Source organism: Orbicella franksi, chromosome 12, assembly GCF_964199315.1.
Source record: "Orbicella franksi chromosome 12, jaOrbFran1.1, whole genome shotgun sequence".
NCBI classification, from domain to species: Eukaryota; Metazoa; Cnidaria; class Anthozoa; order Scleractinia; family Merulinidae; genus Orbicella; species Orbicella franksi.
In genome coordinates, this window is record NC_138156.1 from 19,155,738 (window position 1) to 19,174,621 (window position 18,884).

Genomic DNA, 18,884 nt, shown 5'->3' on the forward strand with positions numbered 1-18,884 from the left:
TATTGGTACCAATTCTAAGGCAACATATTATCTCCTGTCATATTTTTTCAGCTTAATACCTTAAAAGGCACCGCAAAAACTCCCACTGTGGCCCTTTTGAGGCTGAACACCCTAAGGGGCACCAAAACCGTACGAAGAGCACCCCCGTCCTTTTTATTTTAAGTTCCCCCCCCCCCTTTCGGGCCCTTAGGGGTATGGTTTTTGAGCGATTTTGGTCTAAAATACTTGCACGGTATGATTTTCACTCTGGATGGCATTGGATATTGGATAACATTGGCATACCGTACATGCATTTGTAGCCCTTCTCATAAATTTTGAAATAGCTGTGGTCATATATTAGAGCGTTGTGCTAATTTTAGAGGTCTGAAATTGGGTGTCGATTTTCATTTTCGGCTCAGTCTGAAATAGAGTATGGAAAATTGCAGAGTTTGATCTGAAAGTAGGGTATGTAGGGTATGGAAAATCACAGATTTTGGTCTGAAATAGGTTACAGGTTTCAACTCGGTTAAAGCCGCTCACACCGATCAAAAACCTTGGGAAGTACCCCCCGGAATCCCAGGAAACATTTCCCAGAATACAATGTAGTACTCGCGTAAGAAAAAACTGTACAGACGTGATTCTTTGCGACCTTGTTCATGTATCTATCATGCAATGATATGTCATATTCAGGATTCTTGGCTTATTTACTGAATGATTACGATCTTTATTTTTGATAACATGATTGTTGAAAACCAGCAGTTAACTAATTCGCTTTAAGAAAGAGCTAGAAAAGGCAATTTTTCGGCTCAAACTTATCACACCTCATCAAAGTGGTTATCAACGCGGTTATGCCGCCAACCACTGTCAGTGTGGTAAAACACAAGCTTCAGACCTCCCAAAGGCACCTAATAAAAATTGCGGGAGATGTTATTTTGCAGTCGTAGTACAGTCAAATATTGATCTGCAGTAATGCGAAAGAAAGCTTAATAGAAGAAAGCTTTGTGTTAGGTCAAAAAAAGTTATTAATGGACATTTAAATTTGTTAACAACAAGACGAATTAATTGGGTGGGGTTAATAACGTGGGGGTGACGGGGCGGAAAAATTAGGGACGTCAGCCGTACCCTCCACCACCCCTACCCACGGGCATTTTGTACTCTCTCCAGTTTGGCTCGCATCAAAAGACCAAGATGGCGGCCCGTCGAGCTCAACGATCGACATCTACGATCTCACGGAAAAATAGGGGACTGTGAACAGTCTAGAATCAACTACACTTGTAAAACTGGGCGCAAGTGTCAATCAAATAGGTGTCAGAAGCGGCAAAACAAGAAGATCTAAAATTCATTCCTTGTACTTTGAACTTTATTGCTTTTATCACTCTTTAAAAATTACATCATAAACTACTTGTTGCTGTTAATTGTTATTGTTGTTGTTGTTGTTGTTGTTGTTGTTGTTCTTCTTCTTCTTCTTCTTCTTCTTCTTCTTGTTCTTCTTCTTCTGCGCGTTTCATTCTTTTTTTCTCTTTCAGAGAAGTGAACTCTTTGTTGACGTTGGAAGCGCAAAGTGTGGTGTGATCGCCCCGGAGGTTACTTCCCATAGGTTTTGGTGGGGGTGTAAGCCCAAACCTTGAAACCTGACCTGTACCCAATGTTGATGTGGAAAAACTATTTCCTTGAAAACAAAACGTGCAATGCCAAGCCAGCGTGAAAAACATAGCCAATTTCAGACAAATCTGGTCAAAATCTATACCTTTTTAAGGCCAAAATCACTCTAAACCGTACCATTTGGGGTCGCACATACCTACAGTAGCCTCTAGTGAGCCGATCATGTATATATATTTATCTGCAGAAACGGCATTTTAGATTCCAGAGGGAGGGAGATGCACAACGAACTGAGGAAACGTAACCTGTATAACATGCGCTCGACTCAGAGTCTACTGGTAATTCGAAATAATTAAGTTGGAGCGGTACGACACGCGCGACGAGGAGACGCGTGTCCGCGCGCGCTTATGTGTCCTCGCACTCACGCACCGCTCTGACCTACTGGAGCGCCTGTAGCAGGGTCTGTACTCTGTTGCGCAGACAAGAAGAAACGGGTCACGTAGTGTGCAAATGAAATCGTCATGAAATACCCCTCCCAGGAGACATCTAAGAACACAACTCGCTCTTACAGAAATCTCGGAGAAATTAAAACTCTTGGCTGATTGTATGTATACAATGATCCAGTTTTTAATAATCATTTCTATTTCATAATAATAACTTATTACATGTAATCCTTTTTTATCCCTTAGATATAAAAGTACAATGAAAATTTTTACTTAACCGACTAGGTTGATAGGCTACAGTGAAATTACCTTTTTACATCTTTAGCCGTTATCAACCTGTATGTTTCTTTTCAGAAATGCATATTTTATTCCTTTTTACTTTTCGGTCAGACTTACAAGCCATTTACATTGTTGCAATGACTGAGTTACACATGATAATCAAGAACCAGTTCTCAAGTTAAAGTCTTAAGAAAAACCCAAGGATGTTTTAGGATCATAATCTCTTGCTAAAAGGTATGAAAGTTATAGTTTAGCCTAGTTTCCTTCAATATTTCCCATGGCCGGCACTGCAGCCCCTCCCCCTCCCCCGTGGGCACTGTCTTACTTCTTCGAATTATTCGAAATATTGGAATTTGTAGTATACTTTCCATATTGTCTAATTATCTTTACGTTTTGCCTCTTCATTTTCAGCTATGGCTTGTTGTACAGATCTTTCTCAGTGACAGCATCCGGTAATTCTATTTCGTTACGCTCTTCTTCGCAAAAATTGTCGTAAAATGAACTGTTTCAATCCAGAATGACTGTTAATCTTCCGTTGTCAGCTAGACCTCAATGATGATAAACTAAGAGGTTGCTTTTTTTGTTATAAAACTCCGACTTGCTTCCATGTAGTCAGACGTGAATGGTTTCAATGTTCGGTTTTTTCTAGCCTGCGAGCAGGCTCGCCTTTGAGTTCACGTACGCTAGCGGCGAAGAGCAAGGGCGATCCGGCGGGAAGGAGTCTGCTGAAGAGGCGCCACTTTTTCGTATCGCGGCTCGATTTCGTACGCCGCGCCCGCTTGTGCTCCAACGTGAGCCTGCTCGCAGGCTAAGATTTATCTCTCTGCCGCTGATGTCAATCTTCTTCACGTTATGTGCAACAGTCGGTGATTAAGGTGCATGTGCTCATATTCTTTCGACACGCGTGTTTTTCCTCCAATGCAAGTAGCATTTACTGACGCTCTGAAACACAAAAGCAGTGAAAGAAAACAATTTAATTGACTGAATAATTTTGAAAATCTGACATCAAAAAATAACTGTTCAGTTGAACCACATTCAAGGAATATCTGTAGTAGTAACAAAAGAAAGTGTCGGCGATGATCCATTGCAATGTTATCAAAGAGACAAATTTCAATTTTCGACAATGGATCTCAGTTTGACTCAATTTGTAAAATCTTCCAACAACAGGGACAACGTTCTTCTTTTTATCCGTTAGATGGAGTCCACAAAGCTTTTAATCTTTAAATATCCATCGCCCGGGATGTTTCAAAGTCACGCTGAAAAGCAAACAATATAAGTACGCATTGCGAACCTATTTTCCCAGCCTCGTTACTTCTGCTTTTAAATTTCCACTTTTGCTCCAGCTTTAGTCGGTACAGACCCACGAGACTGGCATTACTCACCATATCTTGATGTGTTCAGCAATTTTTGTCCAGGCGAGCATATCCTGCACGTAACCGGACAAATGACTCTGTACTGCTCCACCGTCCTTCTGCCTGCGTATCTCAATGCTTCAGGCTCACAATAATCACTCCAGTATCTGCACAGGTTTCTATAAAGGTTCCTGCATTCTGTGACATGGAAAGAGAGAAGAAACCTTAAAAAATTACCCCACTGGGGCTGTGTTGTCCCCTACTGGAACTTGTTTACAGAAGACCCCTTTTACTGCGTCCCGCCGAAAGACTAGGGACCAAGAGGACCAAGATAATCGCCCAAAATAATAATAATAATCCATCAAGTATTTTCGCCGCGACACGTGACTGAATATCCCCCCGGCGGCCAAAACTGGGGAATGCCCGAGTAATATTCTCCAATTTTCAAACCTGCGCGTGGTGAAAAAAATATTTGAAGGACAGTAAACAGATATTTGTTCTTGGACGTTCTCGGAAAAGTGTACGCTTCGTAGAACAGATAATGTCCGTGGACAAATATCCAAGCATTCTTTGACGCCAAATGGAATTTATTGTTTTTATAACTCACAATAACCATTCTTGTAAAAGACTTTTTAGCCAAGATCAGTACAAATTAATGGCGAATTAATAATTTAATATCGTCAAAAAGGCTTATTTTTCCTTGTGCAAACTTTCTGAACACAAGAAATACTCTCTAGCTACTTTAAAAACGTTTAAAACAGATCTAAAAAGTAAAATTGTCTCTAAATTTTCGACCGCCTTCTGCGTTCTTCTTCAGAGAATAATGATTTCGCGCGATTCACAGAATTTTAATGAGCTGGGACGTTATTGTTCGTTGCCCCCTAGGGAGGCAACCAGTGGCGCGTAAACCCTTGGGAAGGGTGCTCTTTCATTTACGGAGTTTTTGTCTAAGCTACACGTAATTATATTTTACGTGCAATTTATGTAAAACAATATTCAGAAAAAGCAAAGAAATCACTGTTAATTTTCATGTACCTGTATGGGACAGTGGACTCATTAACATATTTTAACACGGCTTTTCAACACGGGCGAGGTTTCCATCGATGAGAATATCGTGTCATTACAGAGTGGACAGAGGAATGGTGGAACAGCTCGGATTTTGCGATGTCTCGCAGCGCCTTAATCAGCATATGCAACATAGAATACAATTGATTTGCACTTAACGATTAAAACCCGATGGTCTTCGAGATTCGAAATGAAAGGTAAGTCTACTGTTTTTACAATATCAAAGCTATTTAAGTTACATGTCCGTTGACTTAGATCTGTTTTGGGTCTTTTAGAGTTGCAAGAAAAATATTTTGCGTAGTAATTTTGAAATGTTCCTTGGTTTATTTTTTGGGTTTAGAGTATTCAAGTTCTGAGGTTGCAACGAGAAGAAGGGACAAAGGGAAGAAACATTCATCAACACTTGAAGAGTTTCAAGCACGTGGAAATTTTGAGTCAAACAAGTAAGAAAACCGATCAAAGATTAAATCTTCGCAAAGGCGTAGGCCTTGCTGTTACAGCAATTCTTATTTCACTATTTGCATAAGTAACTAATGCAAGCTTCAAATGTTAATAATAGTCTACCGTTTTGATAAGGTACATGATTTGTTGTTACCTCTGCATCCCTCTCCATCTGGTCCCAGGGCGGCTGTGAAATCCCAACAGCAACCGTAAGGGGAATGGATACAATCAGGGACAGCTTGGGCTGCTGCAGCGGGTTCGCCTGAAAAAAGTCACGCGAAACCGACAATTTAGTGATATCTAAAGTGTGTAGGGCACAAAAGCACGATTTCATAACGCAAGGTGGTGTCGACCCAGGTTTTTACAGTCTTTTCTCGGCATTACGTGTAATCTGGACGTTTCGACAGAGCAAATCGTATGGTTTCAACACCTTATCTCTCGTCGTCTCATCTAGAATACTTTGGACACCTTGGGCGGGGGAGGCAAATTGATTATTTCATGTTCAACTCACTGCAAACGTTGCAGCTCTTAGCGCAGTATGCCTTTCCTAGAGCATTGCAGGCTTTTGCTTCGGAAAATCTTGAGATTCGTCTTCGGCAGTGGCTTGGATAACGGTCTTTACATTCTGGTAAAGAAACAGAGATTGAAAAGTAATTTCAGACTAATGCCACTGTAAAAAATTGTGTTCGTGTTCAAAATTTATACAAAACACAACTCGAAACACGAGAGCTTCCATCGGACCGTGACGCAACGTACCATAGCCTTGCGTGACGGCATTGCAGTACTCTTTGTCTTGTTGGACCCCAGTTGAAAATCAAATATCTCTTCCTTTAGAATGTTTAGTGCCAGCTTTTTTCATTTATTTACTCACCGGGACAACCCTCGCCATAATATCCTTTGGCTTCTGTTTTGTTGTCCCAACAACAGCCGTATTTACTGGCAGGCGTTGCACACTTCGGTTTGGGGACTGAAACCAGAAGGTGGCGTTACTGTTAGCACTTTTGCCGCTTGTGATCAACATCTTATTTCACCTCTCAATATCCATACAGTTTCAAGCAGACAGGTGGTGAGAATACAGAAAAGCATCAAATAAAGCCTGCTTTCAAATTCTCGGTATGGGAGTAAAATCTGAACGGTAACTTGCGACCCTGAGTGCCCGTAACAGATTAAATTTACAGGCAGTTCATTAATATTACGTTTCATCTGCTGAACTTTGGTACTCGCACTGTGTGCCTATTGAACAAAGATCTCTATTCTGAATTATTTTTGTGAGAAAAGAAGAGCCAAACTGCAACTGGTCCGACTAAAGCCCGACTAAATTTTTCTTACAAATCTTTCACACTTAATTTCAGATACTCATCTGGAGAGAATCCCTCATTAATTCTTTTCCCGCTGAATTCACGCTTCACACGACACGCGGACTGCCTTTCTCGCGCGTGTTGTTTTAATTTGTCGTGTGATTTAAAACTATCAGTTTTTCGCTTACCGCACTGTTTGCATGTTTGAGCGCAGCGAGTTTTCATGGATTTCCACTTGCAACAGTCGACGCTCTTCTGTCGGTAAACGTTGATTAAATACTTGCAGGTGCTTGTCCTCATTCGATCACTGCACACTGTTAAAACAAAACCACATTGAGTGACTTCCAAGATCTGATGGTCTGCACGCTTGACTAATCAAGAAATTTGGGGGTAAAATTATAGATCCCAATCGCTGCCGATTTACAATTAGCCTGCGATGTCACTGTAAGAGGCCGTAATCCGCGTGGATCTTAATTTAATCATTTTACCTATCAGAAAAATAGGTTACAATTTGTTACAGATAACAGTTGTAATAATTAAAGGGTACCAGCCATCTGAAATTATACTAAAAAGCTAAAAAAATCAGGAAGCCAGATTAACAGGACAGGACATGGGAGCTGACCAATCATTATTTGTTGCTAATTTTTAAAGCGGTTTTCAATTGAGCGTCGTACAACCAAAACCAAAGTAAACACTCTGGCCAATCACAATGGACTCAGACAATACAGCAAACCAATCAAAACTCGGCAAATACGTGTGACCGACCCAAAGCGCGGGAAAACGTCACGATTGGCTGTGGTTTTAGTTCTGATTGAACGACAAAGTGGCGCGAGTTTTTTGAGCCAATCGCTAAGCACGGAAATGCAAAACCAAAAAAAATGGGAATTACTTTCGGCACTCAATCGCCGAAACCGCTCTCATTTTAATCCTTCATTGTCGAGCACATAGAAGACTCGATCAGTGTTCTTGATCCTCCAACTCACAGTATCCACAACACATCACGCGATAAGAGTAAAACAACAACTATACGGAAAATTTTGATTTGCTACTGATTTCTAAGTAATAACGTTTCAAGTAGTATAAAAATAGTAAATGAATAGGCAGAATGCCAACTGTTTCTAGTTCTCAGCCCTCGTAAGCAAGACAAGCAAGATTTGATTACAATCGATCCAGACGCGATGAAAGCTTTGAAAACAAAAGCACGTAGCTACAATACTGCGCATTTACCTGTAGCATAGGAGGTCAGACAAAAACCAGCCAAGATGATTGAAATTATTAGTACTGTTAATGGTTGCATCTTCCTCGGGGCAACAGTCTTTCTCGAGCTCTACTTCGGTGTTTTCTCTTTTCCGTGTTCCTGATGTCAGATATTGCTTGAATTTCATGCTTTTACGTGTAGCTCGGTTGATGTGCGCAAGTGTGAGGGAAATACGACCCTTATTACCTGCAGGAATGTTATTTTTACTTCTTTGTGGTCAATGTCGCGAAAATTGCTTTTTCGAGTGTTTGCCGCCCCTATTAATTAACCACTTCCCGGCTGCCGTGAAATCCTCTCTTTTGGTTGTCGTTTTATTTTTAGGTTCATATGGTTTCGAGAGGTCGCAAAAAAGTTGAAGTTTGAGTACGTGTTTCATCTTTTACGAAAACAATCTAGACGAAATTACCAAAATTGTACTGTTTCTACCATTTGTTAACCGCATTAAAACTTGCATACTGTGTAAATATGGAGTTGCTATTTTCTTTATAGTGCTAGATATAGTTCTTTAAAGTTGTCTGTTTTCGGAAAATTGGCCGGTGAAGCCATTTTTCGTATACGTCAAATGTCAACGCCAAAATGAAATGTCCAACAGAATAAACATCGCGTTATTTTGACTTAAGATTTATACTAGCGGCGAGAGGGAGCAAATCAGTTTTAAAAAAGACTTTTAAAAGGTCTTTTCAGATCCGATACGCTGCGTTTTTAAAGTATGGTGCTTGCCATGCGGCTCAATGTTTAGGTTAACATTGTCCAGCCACATTTATTTTTTGCTTTTCGAGACACCAATCATGACACATTGTCTCCCCGAAACACGTAATGTGGCAACGCGCGTTTCGGGGCGCAAGTGAGTTCAAAGTACGGAACTTAGTATAGTGAACGGGTCATTTTTCAATTTATGTACGTTGGCCGTTGGGCTGGCGTTACAGATCTTCGCTACACAGTGCTGACGAGTCCCAAGAAGGACGAAACAGCTGTCCACTGTTGCGATCCTGCTTTATCGGTTCTTGCCATGTTGGTGTCTCGAAACGTTTTTCACGTATTATCAGCCTTGCAGTCTACTGTTTGTCTTAAAAAAAAAAGAAAGCCTGAAATCATTTATTTTGTGAGGGTTCTATAACTGAAACGGTGGGTTCAAAAATTTTCCGGGCATTTCTAACCTCCATGACATTTTTGCTCTTTAGCCGGGCTAGCGCTTGGCTGAAAAATATTTGCTTGTGGAAAAAGTTCTTTAACCGCTAGAGTAACGTTACTCTTGAAAAGGATACAAAACTTTTTCATGTGGTTCTGTGTGGGACCACTTATTGAGTTTTGTAATTTTCGCATATTTTGGCGGTAACCATCTCTTAGATATCACAAATTCCAGAGTTCTGCCAATGTTAAATTCCTCCATTGTCGGAGGTTTTTCTATCCAACCCAGAAATCAAAATAGGTTGAAAATACTTCGAGTTGGTCGATAACAATCTGACGAAACGCTTTAATGCATTTTTTTTTCATCGTTCTTTTATCATTTTATTTATTTATTTTTTCATTTGAGTGAAGGATCATTAAGATATCTACGATTAATAATTTCCGATATTTTGAACAAGCTCAATTTATTCATCAATTCATTCATCGATTCCTTCACAAGTTAATAACATTTCTTTAGAGTTTTTCACGGTCCGCAATTTTGTCATGATTTAACTTTGTGGCAAATGCATTTGTTTGTTTGTTGTTTGTGACAAGTCCTTGTGTGGTGTGTAGGTTTCTCTGATTCCAGTTTGTTATGATGACTTCCCACTCCTTATTTAACGGGAAATATTAGCATTGACATTAGGTATATACGCGTGGTCATCGCATATACCCAGTACTTTGTGGTTTGATCGCTACGTGACCCTTCATAGCATGGTAAAAGCTGAGATAGTTTACTGTCGCTCATTCAAATTTTTTCCGAAAATCCTTACTAATTCTTGCATTATCTCACCATTAATCGTATATTAAGGTTCGCCCAAAATATCTCTCCGATCAGGTCTTTAATTTCGATATCGCACGTAAAACAACAGACTCAAAGTTGAGCGACACTGATTAGCGTTCGTAGCGGGAGATTAGAATAACAAGATCCATTCGTTTCAAGAGTGCATTCGTTTTCTTTGATCTTTGTCGATATTTCTGTTGCGCCCGTTGATTAACTCAAAAATATTTCTTGAAGGCAATTTCTTATAAGTTTTGCTTATTCACAGCAGAAAACTGGCCCTGTGGTTTTCGAATCTTTGTAAATATTGGATCTTTAAAATTTGCGTGACTTGACGGAGGTAAAAGGGTGTGGCATGGAATTACTCTCTACCCCCAGAACGATCTTAAAGAGCACCGCAGCAAGTTCAAATTTGAAATTCTTTCTGAAACCTATCCTTTAAAAAGTTTAAAAAACTAACAGGATCACAGAAAGTATTGCATAGTAGTGTTTCGTCATGGACTTGTCTTCAGGATTTTATTTTAAATAGGACAAAACAAAAAATAGCATCACGGTCTCATTGTATTTCGTTTTCACTTAAACCGCTTCCCTGCAAAGATTAATCTTAAATCCGTCGTGATCTCAAGCTTACTAATTTTCCTAACTTGACTAAAACTGTCAAATTTGTTGTGGCATTTTATATGTAGAACGTGCGATATGGGTTATATCGCTGGGTGGATACGTGCGTAGAACGTGAGATATCAGGGTTTTATATCACGAAGAGAGCACGAAATAAATCATGTTGGTGTGTTGAATTTATCTCAACGATATTTGAATGTATCATGTGACCCTTACAAGTATAACCTGAGGTTGGATAAAGCCGAAGGAACATTTGGAATTTGAGCTCTTTCTTCTGAATGGGACATTTGAATAATTAAAAAGACTTACGTTGTAAGCAAATTAGAATGGCTCGTGCTTGTAGTCACGGGTATAAATATCCAGTGAAACTGTTGCTGTCAATGATTACAAGCACTCCGATAAGTACCCAGACAATAAACAGAGCGCGGACAGGAGAGGATTTCAATGAGTCACAAGCGAAATGTCAGTGTTGTTTAGTCAAATGTTACTCAAAGGGCTGAGAAAAACGAAGTATATTAAATGCCAAGGCTTTTACTGTGGCTAGAGGGAACTTAAGGAGGTATCAAAATCGAGCGAAATAAAAAAGCCAACCACTACCTAAGTAGTTTTTTTTTTTTTTTTTTGCGTGCGACGGCTTTCAAGTGGAGGGGATATGCGCCCTTGACAGCTTCTTACGAGATTAGCCCAACGAACACGAAGCAATGAACGCAAACATTGCCCCAACAAGCTAAGGGAGTTATGTACTATAAAGAAAAACGAATGAAAGTGAGCTTTTAAAGAAGCGTAGATCATTCGATCGTTATACCATTTGCAAGCTGTTCCCATGCAAGCCTAACAATTCAAAACAATTGCATGTACACTCAGTAACGCAAAATCTACCAATTAAGACGCGGGGTTCCAAGGATGTTTGTAACAGCGTCCTGATTAGGTAATTTAAAAGAGGTTAGGAGCTGTTCTTCCTGATTGGAGGTCATTTCCAAAGAAATACTGGCGTATTTGGAATCTTCTTGGGGCCCACATCAAAAAAAGAGATGTTCGTTTCTTGCTGTCTTATGTTTTTTCAGTGTCTGGGAACACTTCGAGAGAGCGACTGAAAAACTAGAAAGGACTCGGGATTGCTCTCTAATTCTGACACCTTAGTACCCAGTGTCCACAACTCATCAAAGTGAGATTAACTGAGGTTTGCAGATATGAGCCAAAATATTGTTTAGAAAATTCAGTTTTTAATTCATTATGTAAATGATAAAGGTTTTAACCTTAAAAGAAAACTGTTAAAAATTTCTTAGTGCTCCCTATCTTTCATTCCCAACGTCAGACCTTGAGTCAGTAAAAATCTAGACTGTTCACAGCCCTCTATTTTCTCGTATTTTTATTTGATCGTTGAGCGCACCGATAGAATCGAGAGAGAACTTGACGTCAGAACAAAACGGGAGACTCGCCCTGCTGCCCCCATCTCGTTCGCCCTCCCGCCCCCATCTCGCGTGCTTCGCGCTCGCTTTTTCTTTTGCGTGCGCGGTTGAAAAATGGAGAGGCTATGAACAGTCTAGTAAATATCGTTCCGACTTTATATCTACTAGGCATTATATAATAAGTCAAATTATTCTCGCATTTAGATTGTTTCTTACTTATATCTACTGGAGGACAGACGCATAGATGACTTCAATAACAATCTTTTTTGTTTCTTTATAATATAAAACAGATAGATTCCATGTTGCCATGCGTCTGCATGTTCAGCTAGATCACAGAACATCCGTGACACACTCGGCTAACCCCCCGTGTACGCGTGTGCCACTTTTTTGTTCTTACCACGTTTTAACATCATCTGTGATATATCACTGAACATGGAGCATGGTAACATAGAATCTATTTGTTAATCTGTAAAAACGCACACCATTAGATCTACATAGAACCACACACTTTCGAACTTTTACGTGTATGATTGCAATTGAGGCATACACGTAAAAGTTTCCTGACGAACAATTCTTCCATGCACTGCTATTTGTTGTTCAAACTATAAGCCTTTTTTCTCGGCTCTCGGCCCCTTTTTTCGGCTCTGAAAAAGCTCGGTGTACTATAGTTAAGGAAGAAGGCGAGAATCCAGAAACCTACCAAAGAAAACAAGGTGGGACGGGGAGGCAAATGCGAGACTTTGCGAGAAGGCGAGAATAACGTTTTTCTTTGCGAGCCCGACATATTTTGAATTTGTCAGTTGCAAGACTGACTCCTCAAAGTGTTTTGAATGTGAGCTCGAGACGTTGAAATGTCATTTATCAAAAAAAAAAAAAAAAAACCTCAAACATTCTTAGCCTTGCAAAAAATTGAGGCTGTTAGACGCACGCGACCACTATAAAAACGAAACTGAGAGTCCCGTGAAATTCGACGAAAATTTTGCGAGACTCATAGTTTTCAAAGGAACATTCGCCACCCCTAAAACAAGGTTGATTCGATCAAAGGAACAACAACAAAAATTAGCATCATTTAACCAGTACATTCTCTCTTTCCCTGATAAACTCTCTCTCAAGACCATACTGGGATGAAACGTTTAAAAGCTTTCCGTTCCCTCGCGGCATAGACAGCCAGGGGCATTTCCTTTATGCGGAGTGTATTGCGAAGGAACTAGACTCTTGTGGTTTTGTTTTGCTCAGTAGTTCAATATAGATTTCCTTTGTAAACAAATTTTTACAATTTAATTAAGTGCATACACTTCCGGCTCTTCCACAAATATCCAGACTCTATTATTTCCGTAAATACCTTTTTTTTTCTTTTTTAGCACGAATGTGGGGAAAAGCTGTCCTAAACAATTTAAAGAATGACATAGGTGGTGTGGCGGGGTGGAGTGTAAACCAAGATACACGAGCGCGAGGCGCATACACGAGCGCGAGGCGCATACACGAGCGCGAGGCGCGACATCAGTCACGCGATCTTCCTCTTGAGGAAGATAGATTGCGTAACGAGCCCAAAGAGTGTCTGCGTAGGACGAAGCTCTGCCCAGCTAAGCCGCTTTTGAATGTTCCTCGGGCTAAAATGTGTTCTTTTAGCCGAAATGTTTTAAGCTCGTTATTCTTGTTTCGGATTTGTTCTTGATTAGGTTTACGCAAGAGCAGATTCTCCGCTTGGGCAGTAGTGTTTTTCTGCAGTAGGAAATCATCAGTTTTGATGTTTTCCGGTCTTTTAACAGCGTTATGTATAAAAACAGGCAAGACGGTCTTGTTTCGGTTTCATTTACTAGACAGCTGTTATGAGTATTCATTGATGTTTTAAAAATAGTCAGTGTTTCAAGGGTTTGATCGATATTGATAACACGCCCACACCCACATCCGAGGACCTCTATTATCCCTTGTTTAGTTATTTGAATTCTTCAGACAAAAGTGATGTTGTCTGTCTCAGTTACACCTGTATCTAGTCTTTCATTTGAAAGTGAATACTCCTTTTTTAAATCAAGACAGCCATGCATATTTATCAGTTTGCCTCTATTACGCTTCTTTTTTCAATTATATATTTATATGTTCGCGGGTCCTGACTCGAGTTAGAAGTAAAACTAAATCATTTTTGGAAACTTGTTTCATTGAGGTGTTAACTAAAATCTATGACTGAGAAAAAGTGTAGTCATCATTTCCCAAAAACCCTTTCTGGGAAAATAATAATGTGGAAACAAGATCTCGATTTACGATTTGTTACATTAAAGTAACAATGACTCAGCTAGCCGTTTCCTGGGCGCGCCCGTGCACAGCACAACAGGTGCGGTTGGAATTTGTGGTGGATATCTCCCGAAGAATAATCAATTTTTATATCAAAAAATGTATGCCACATTTCTAGATTATTCTACGCCGTAAAATAACCGCTTACTGGTCTTGAAATATACCTACACTTTGCGCTATTTGACTGACCACAAAATCGCGCTTTCAAGTTTACAACTAGCATTGAGAAAACTGCGGGTGTGAAAAATGGTGACACCCATTTCGGACCCGATGTCAAATATTTTTTGCATTTGCACTTTTTATTTCTCCTCTTGACGATGTGAATACAGTATTGATAAAAAATAACGTGGAGTAAAAAGAAAGTGGAGAGGGCAAAATATGTCAGGTAAAACCATCTTCAGAGTACTGAAAAGAGATTCTTGTTCGTTCATCTAAAGGATGTCCATTTATATTCGAATCGGTGCAAAAACTCGTAAAAACTAAAAAAGAACTGCCGAAAAGTTTCTTTTAATACTTATTCTCTATCTGTGAAAGTTTCCACCAACCACCAATTTACTTTTCTCTGTATTGTCATCCTTGATTGCCACAGGAATCTATCAGCGTTGGGCAATCAGGAAATTTGGCGTGTGCAGGACTGGTTCCGGTATTTTTTTCTCTTGTGAATTAATGTCTAAATGAGATTGCAAACCGTCTTTCCTTTCAAATGCGCCAGGAGCGAAAACAAAATTTGCGGTGAAGCCGGCCAAGCATTGCTCACCTTGACTGAATTGTTAAACGATTTAATCGTAGCTCGAAACACATCTCAGTGAGTGAACACTTAATCGCTGAAAAGGTTGGCCTTTTTTTCTAGAAGAAGACGTATGGAAAGAAGTAGTTTCCCCCGAACAGGCTCCTGGCGAGGGCAGAAACTTTGAAACAAGAATTCGGCTGGCGAAGCGAGCGGGTCGGGGCGATATTGTCAAAAGGACAATAAGTACAAAAGCTATAGTTTGCTCCCATTGAAATGAGCTGAGGAATCCCATCTGTAACAGGGAAAATATACACCACACCGGATTTGAAACCATTTTACTCGCGACGAATTCGACAGGTTTGCACATCCGCGATCCTACTCAATGCCAAATAAGTCACGGTTGGGGTTTTTCTTGAAAATCTTAATGGCTCAAAACCATGTCTAAAATGCAGTCTAGTAAACAGGAAATCTAAATCCTTTTCCCTTCCTACTTAGTTTTTCAGGTTTTTAGTTTATCCTTGATAACATTCCTTCGAGAACGTAGCTGCACTCTGGAAAAATATATCTGTCATCCAATTCTCAGCTTATAAATATCTGGGTTTCTTTATTGACGTCGCGTTCTTTGGTAAACGGAATGGTTTCAGGCCTACCCAACAGTATTAAACGGTCTTGAAAATACTTGCCGTTCTGCACGATTCATAATGGCAGTGTTAAGAACAGAATGAAAAAGGCAAATAAGACTTTTTTGACATATCCAACACCTACTTGAGGGATTAAATCTCGTGGTTTTAAGATAGGAATTTTAATCATCTTGTGCTGTGTAACAATAAAAACCTTTCATTCTCTTCATAGGCACGGTACGCAAAAAATAAACTCCCGCCGTGAATCACGAAGGCGTGACAGCGAAACTGTTGTAAAAACAATCTGCGTAGAAGAATATTTCCTTTCGATGAAGAAGCTTTGCCCATTTTTGCCCAAAACTAATTTGATTACATTGCCGCAAAATTGAAACAATCTTTGTCGCGTGTTAAAGCAATTAAGGCATTATTTCGGTTACAAAACTCGGAAAGACTTAATTTGAGTGTTAAAAGTGAGACTGTAGATGAAGACGCTAAAATATGTGAATAAAATCATTTGAGAAATTAGGGAAGGGATAAAAATGCGTCTTGAAAAGTTGGGATTTAACATTTCGTCAAATCCGTTCCTGGTTGCGTTATCTATATTGGATTTGATATGTGATCTTTATCTATATTATTTTTGTTCATTATTTCCTTGGCGTACTGATCTGGCTTGGGGCACAGTAATCGATTTTTCATCGCCGGAGGAAAAACCTGTTATGAGGACGATGTTCGATCGATCGCCCACGTTTCCGACCCCGCCATCGTGCTGCAGTACGTCGGCGAGGTATTTTTCTGTAGCATTACACCGTGACCTCACCCGTCATTGTCTGCAAACAACACTCTCAAGTATTTCGCCCGCAGTATGAACCTTTTGACCTTTTCAGCGATAAAAAGAGCATCATAAACTCATCGTAGTCAATTGAACTAAGATCGACTCCGAGAAGTCAGAGAAACTGAGGAAATCTTAAGGTACAAAGAGGATTCACCAGGATCGCTTATTTTAAAGATGAACACGCAGATCACAAACGTTTTACTTGTTGTCCTCGCTTTTGCTGTGTTTGCAACGGCACAACAACGTAAGTAGTATTTTTCTTTTATCTTTCAACGGACCTCCTTTTGATGCTATCACCCTGGAATCTTTTGAAATTGTGCCATGTAGTTTTTTCTTGGTTACAAGAATTTTTTTGTTTTAAATACTTGTCTTGATAGCCACGATTCCATTCAGCACGGCCGAAACTCTTCATATTTTTCAAATGAGGAATTGTTGAAAATTTTAAAATTGCAACAGCATTAGGCTTTTTTACTTTGAAGGATTACACTTTCTTGTCGGTGAAGACTGTATTAGTCGCCAATATTGTCTTGACTATAACGGCCTTCATTCTAAAATGTTGGCTTACATAAACTATTGTTCTTCTACAGAATGCCAGGACCGTATTGCGACAAAAACTTGCCAATACTTTGTCAGATTGTATCGCGAGAAGAACATCGACTGCTGCAAGTGGAAACAGATGACGAGCCACTGCGCGCTGTCTTGCAAAGTTTGTGGTAAGATATCAGTTGTTATATCCTACCTTAAGGTCAATAAGTGATGACAAGTTGCAACACGAGGAAATTTTCTAAACTTTCATTGTTTTCAACATCGTTAATAGAAAAGACTTCCCACGAAAGGACTCTTATAAGAAGTTTGGTCAATATTGAAAATAGCTTCTGAATCATGCATTGAGAAAATTTTTCCGCATTAACGTAGCTCCGACCCCTAATAATTACCGTAAAACTAATACTAAGTTAAGATATTAAGTTACTGTAGCCGAAAACATTACATCACACAAATGCACAGTCAGCTAGAGAAACATGTGACCGATGGAACGCGAGAGAAAACGTTGTCAGCCAATCATTGGTTTACGCGCACTGCACGAAAAAGTTTTCTGGCATAAGTTAACTGTAGAACATGAAAGAGAAACCAAATTAAACTATAATTACATTCAAAAGGAATTAGCAGAGTTGGGGTACGTTCTTTTTCCGCTTATATTTAAAGTTTTACTATTCATTTTAAAAACGTTCTTACTTATTTGGTCTTTTACAGAACCTATACCAAAATGTGCAACACGAGCGAGTAGATATGGCTGTTGTTGGGATAACAAAACAGAAGCGAAGTCGTATGCTGGCGAAGGTTGTCCTGGTAAGAAAAAAAAGTTATTGATAATTTTGTTGTTGTTTTTGCTATTTTTTCCCTGGCAGAACTGATAGTAACTGATGATATAATAGAAAACGAAACATTTTTTTCCTTATTTTTTTCAATTGTACTGAAGTATCTGTAAAGAAAGTCATTTGTTCGTAAGACTGCCCAATTGCATCAGTTTATTTTTTATCTACGTTGACTAAGGATCCCGAAGTTTTTGACTTCACTGTAATCCAGTTTAAATTAAGAGCAATTCACAGTCAACATGAGTTAAGTACTGATCATGTTTTATTTTAACAGAATGCAAAGATAAGTATGCAGCCTATTGTAAACTACGCGTTTCACGTTTCACCAAAGAAAAAGCCTGCAATGAACGAGGAAAGAAAATGTGTGCAAAAACTTGTGGAGTTTGCAGTAAGTTATTTGTCACATTCAGACTTCTTTCAGGCTTGGTAGTGAGACAAAAGTGGTAGTGAGACAAAGTGGCCGACCACACAGCCACTCTTGAGCCCCGTCACGCTTTACTTTCCACGATAGCCAAAAAGATTGCGTGACGGTGCCTGCGTGGGAGGCCTGAATGCAAATCGCTTTACATCTTCACGGGAGGTGTAGGGGAGACTAGTTAGGCAATGGGATATTACCTATGGGGCCTTCACCAACACTGCAGTAATGAAGCAACGATTATGAATTACTTTGTTCACCTGGACCCGTCTTCAAGTAGCAAAGTGCATGTAGGAATATTTTACCTAACCTTCTCAGATTAATTTTCCAAGTTTACTAGAACATGTTTATAGAGCTTTCTTAACATCTGAACTAGGGGAACTCTTCTTTAAAGAGATACCACGTCTGCTAACAGGGTGCATGTTTCAATCATTTTAGAGATCAAGGCTGCTGCTCAAGCGCTGCCTGATTGTCTTGACTCTCCATACGGCTGTTGTTGGGACCTTACACCTGCCCAGGGACCAAACGGACAGGGATGCAGAGGTAGATAAGGATTATGTACCATAAAAACGGGCACGCACGGAAAGGGAACTTTACGCTATGTTATGAGGATCACTCATTTAGTTTCAGTAGCTTAGCTTAATCCACTCATTGACTTTGCGCTGTTTCCAAACTTTAGTGATAGCTGAAAGCTTTACATGGTAGATCAACGTCCTTCTCCAGAATTCTAACCACTAAGTTCCCATTTTCTTTTGTTCAGTTTGCCAGAACCTGTACAGCAGGTTGTGCAGTTTGTGGGACGATTACTGCCAACCAGAAGCATACAGGTTTATCAAGGAAAACGTTATTGACAGATACAGATATAGCTGTCCAGTCACGTGCGGCAAATGTAGACCAGGTCAAAAGATGTTGGACTCTTCGGTTTACAGTGAGTAG

At 39.7% G+C, this 18,884-nt stretch overlaps 2 protein-coding genes across 2 annotated transcripts; one reads left to right on the plus strand and one right to left on the minus strand.

Moving 5' to 3' along the window:
• Window positions 1-1,297: 1,297 nt before the first annotated feature.
• On the minus strand, window positions 1,298-8,083 carry LOC145463428 (uncharacterized). Its single transcript, XM_081447184.1, has 7 exons — window positions 7,684-8,083; window positions 6,645-6,770; window positions 6,030-6,125; window positions 5,670-5,783; window positions 5,313-5,420; window positions 3,683-3,850; window positions 1,298-3,242 (listed from the first exon to the last, which is right to left on the minus strand). Exons 1-7 carry the CDS (start codon window positions 7,751-7,753, stop codon window positions 3,232-3,234), a joined length of 693 nt encoding a protein of 230 aa, XP_081303310.1. The 5' UTR covers window positions 7,754-8,083; the 3' UTR covers window positions 1,298-3,231.
• A 7,628-nt stretch (window positions 8,084-15,711) lies between these two features.
• Window positions 15,712-18,884, plus strand: LOC145462281 (uncharacterized). The gene is made up of 6 exons (XM_081445783.1): window positions 15,712-16,404; window positions 16,748-16,873; window positions 17,412-17,507; window positions 17,808-17,921; window positions 18,387-18,491; window positions 18,709-18,884. Exons 1-6 carry the CDS (start codon window positions 16,335-16,337, stop codon window positions 18,882-18,884), a joined length of 687 nt encoding a protein of 228 aa, XP_081301909.1. The 5' UTR covers window positions 15,712-16,334.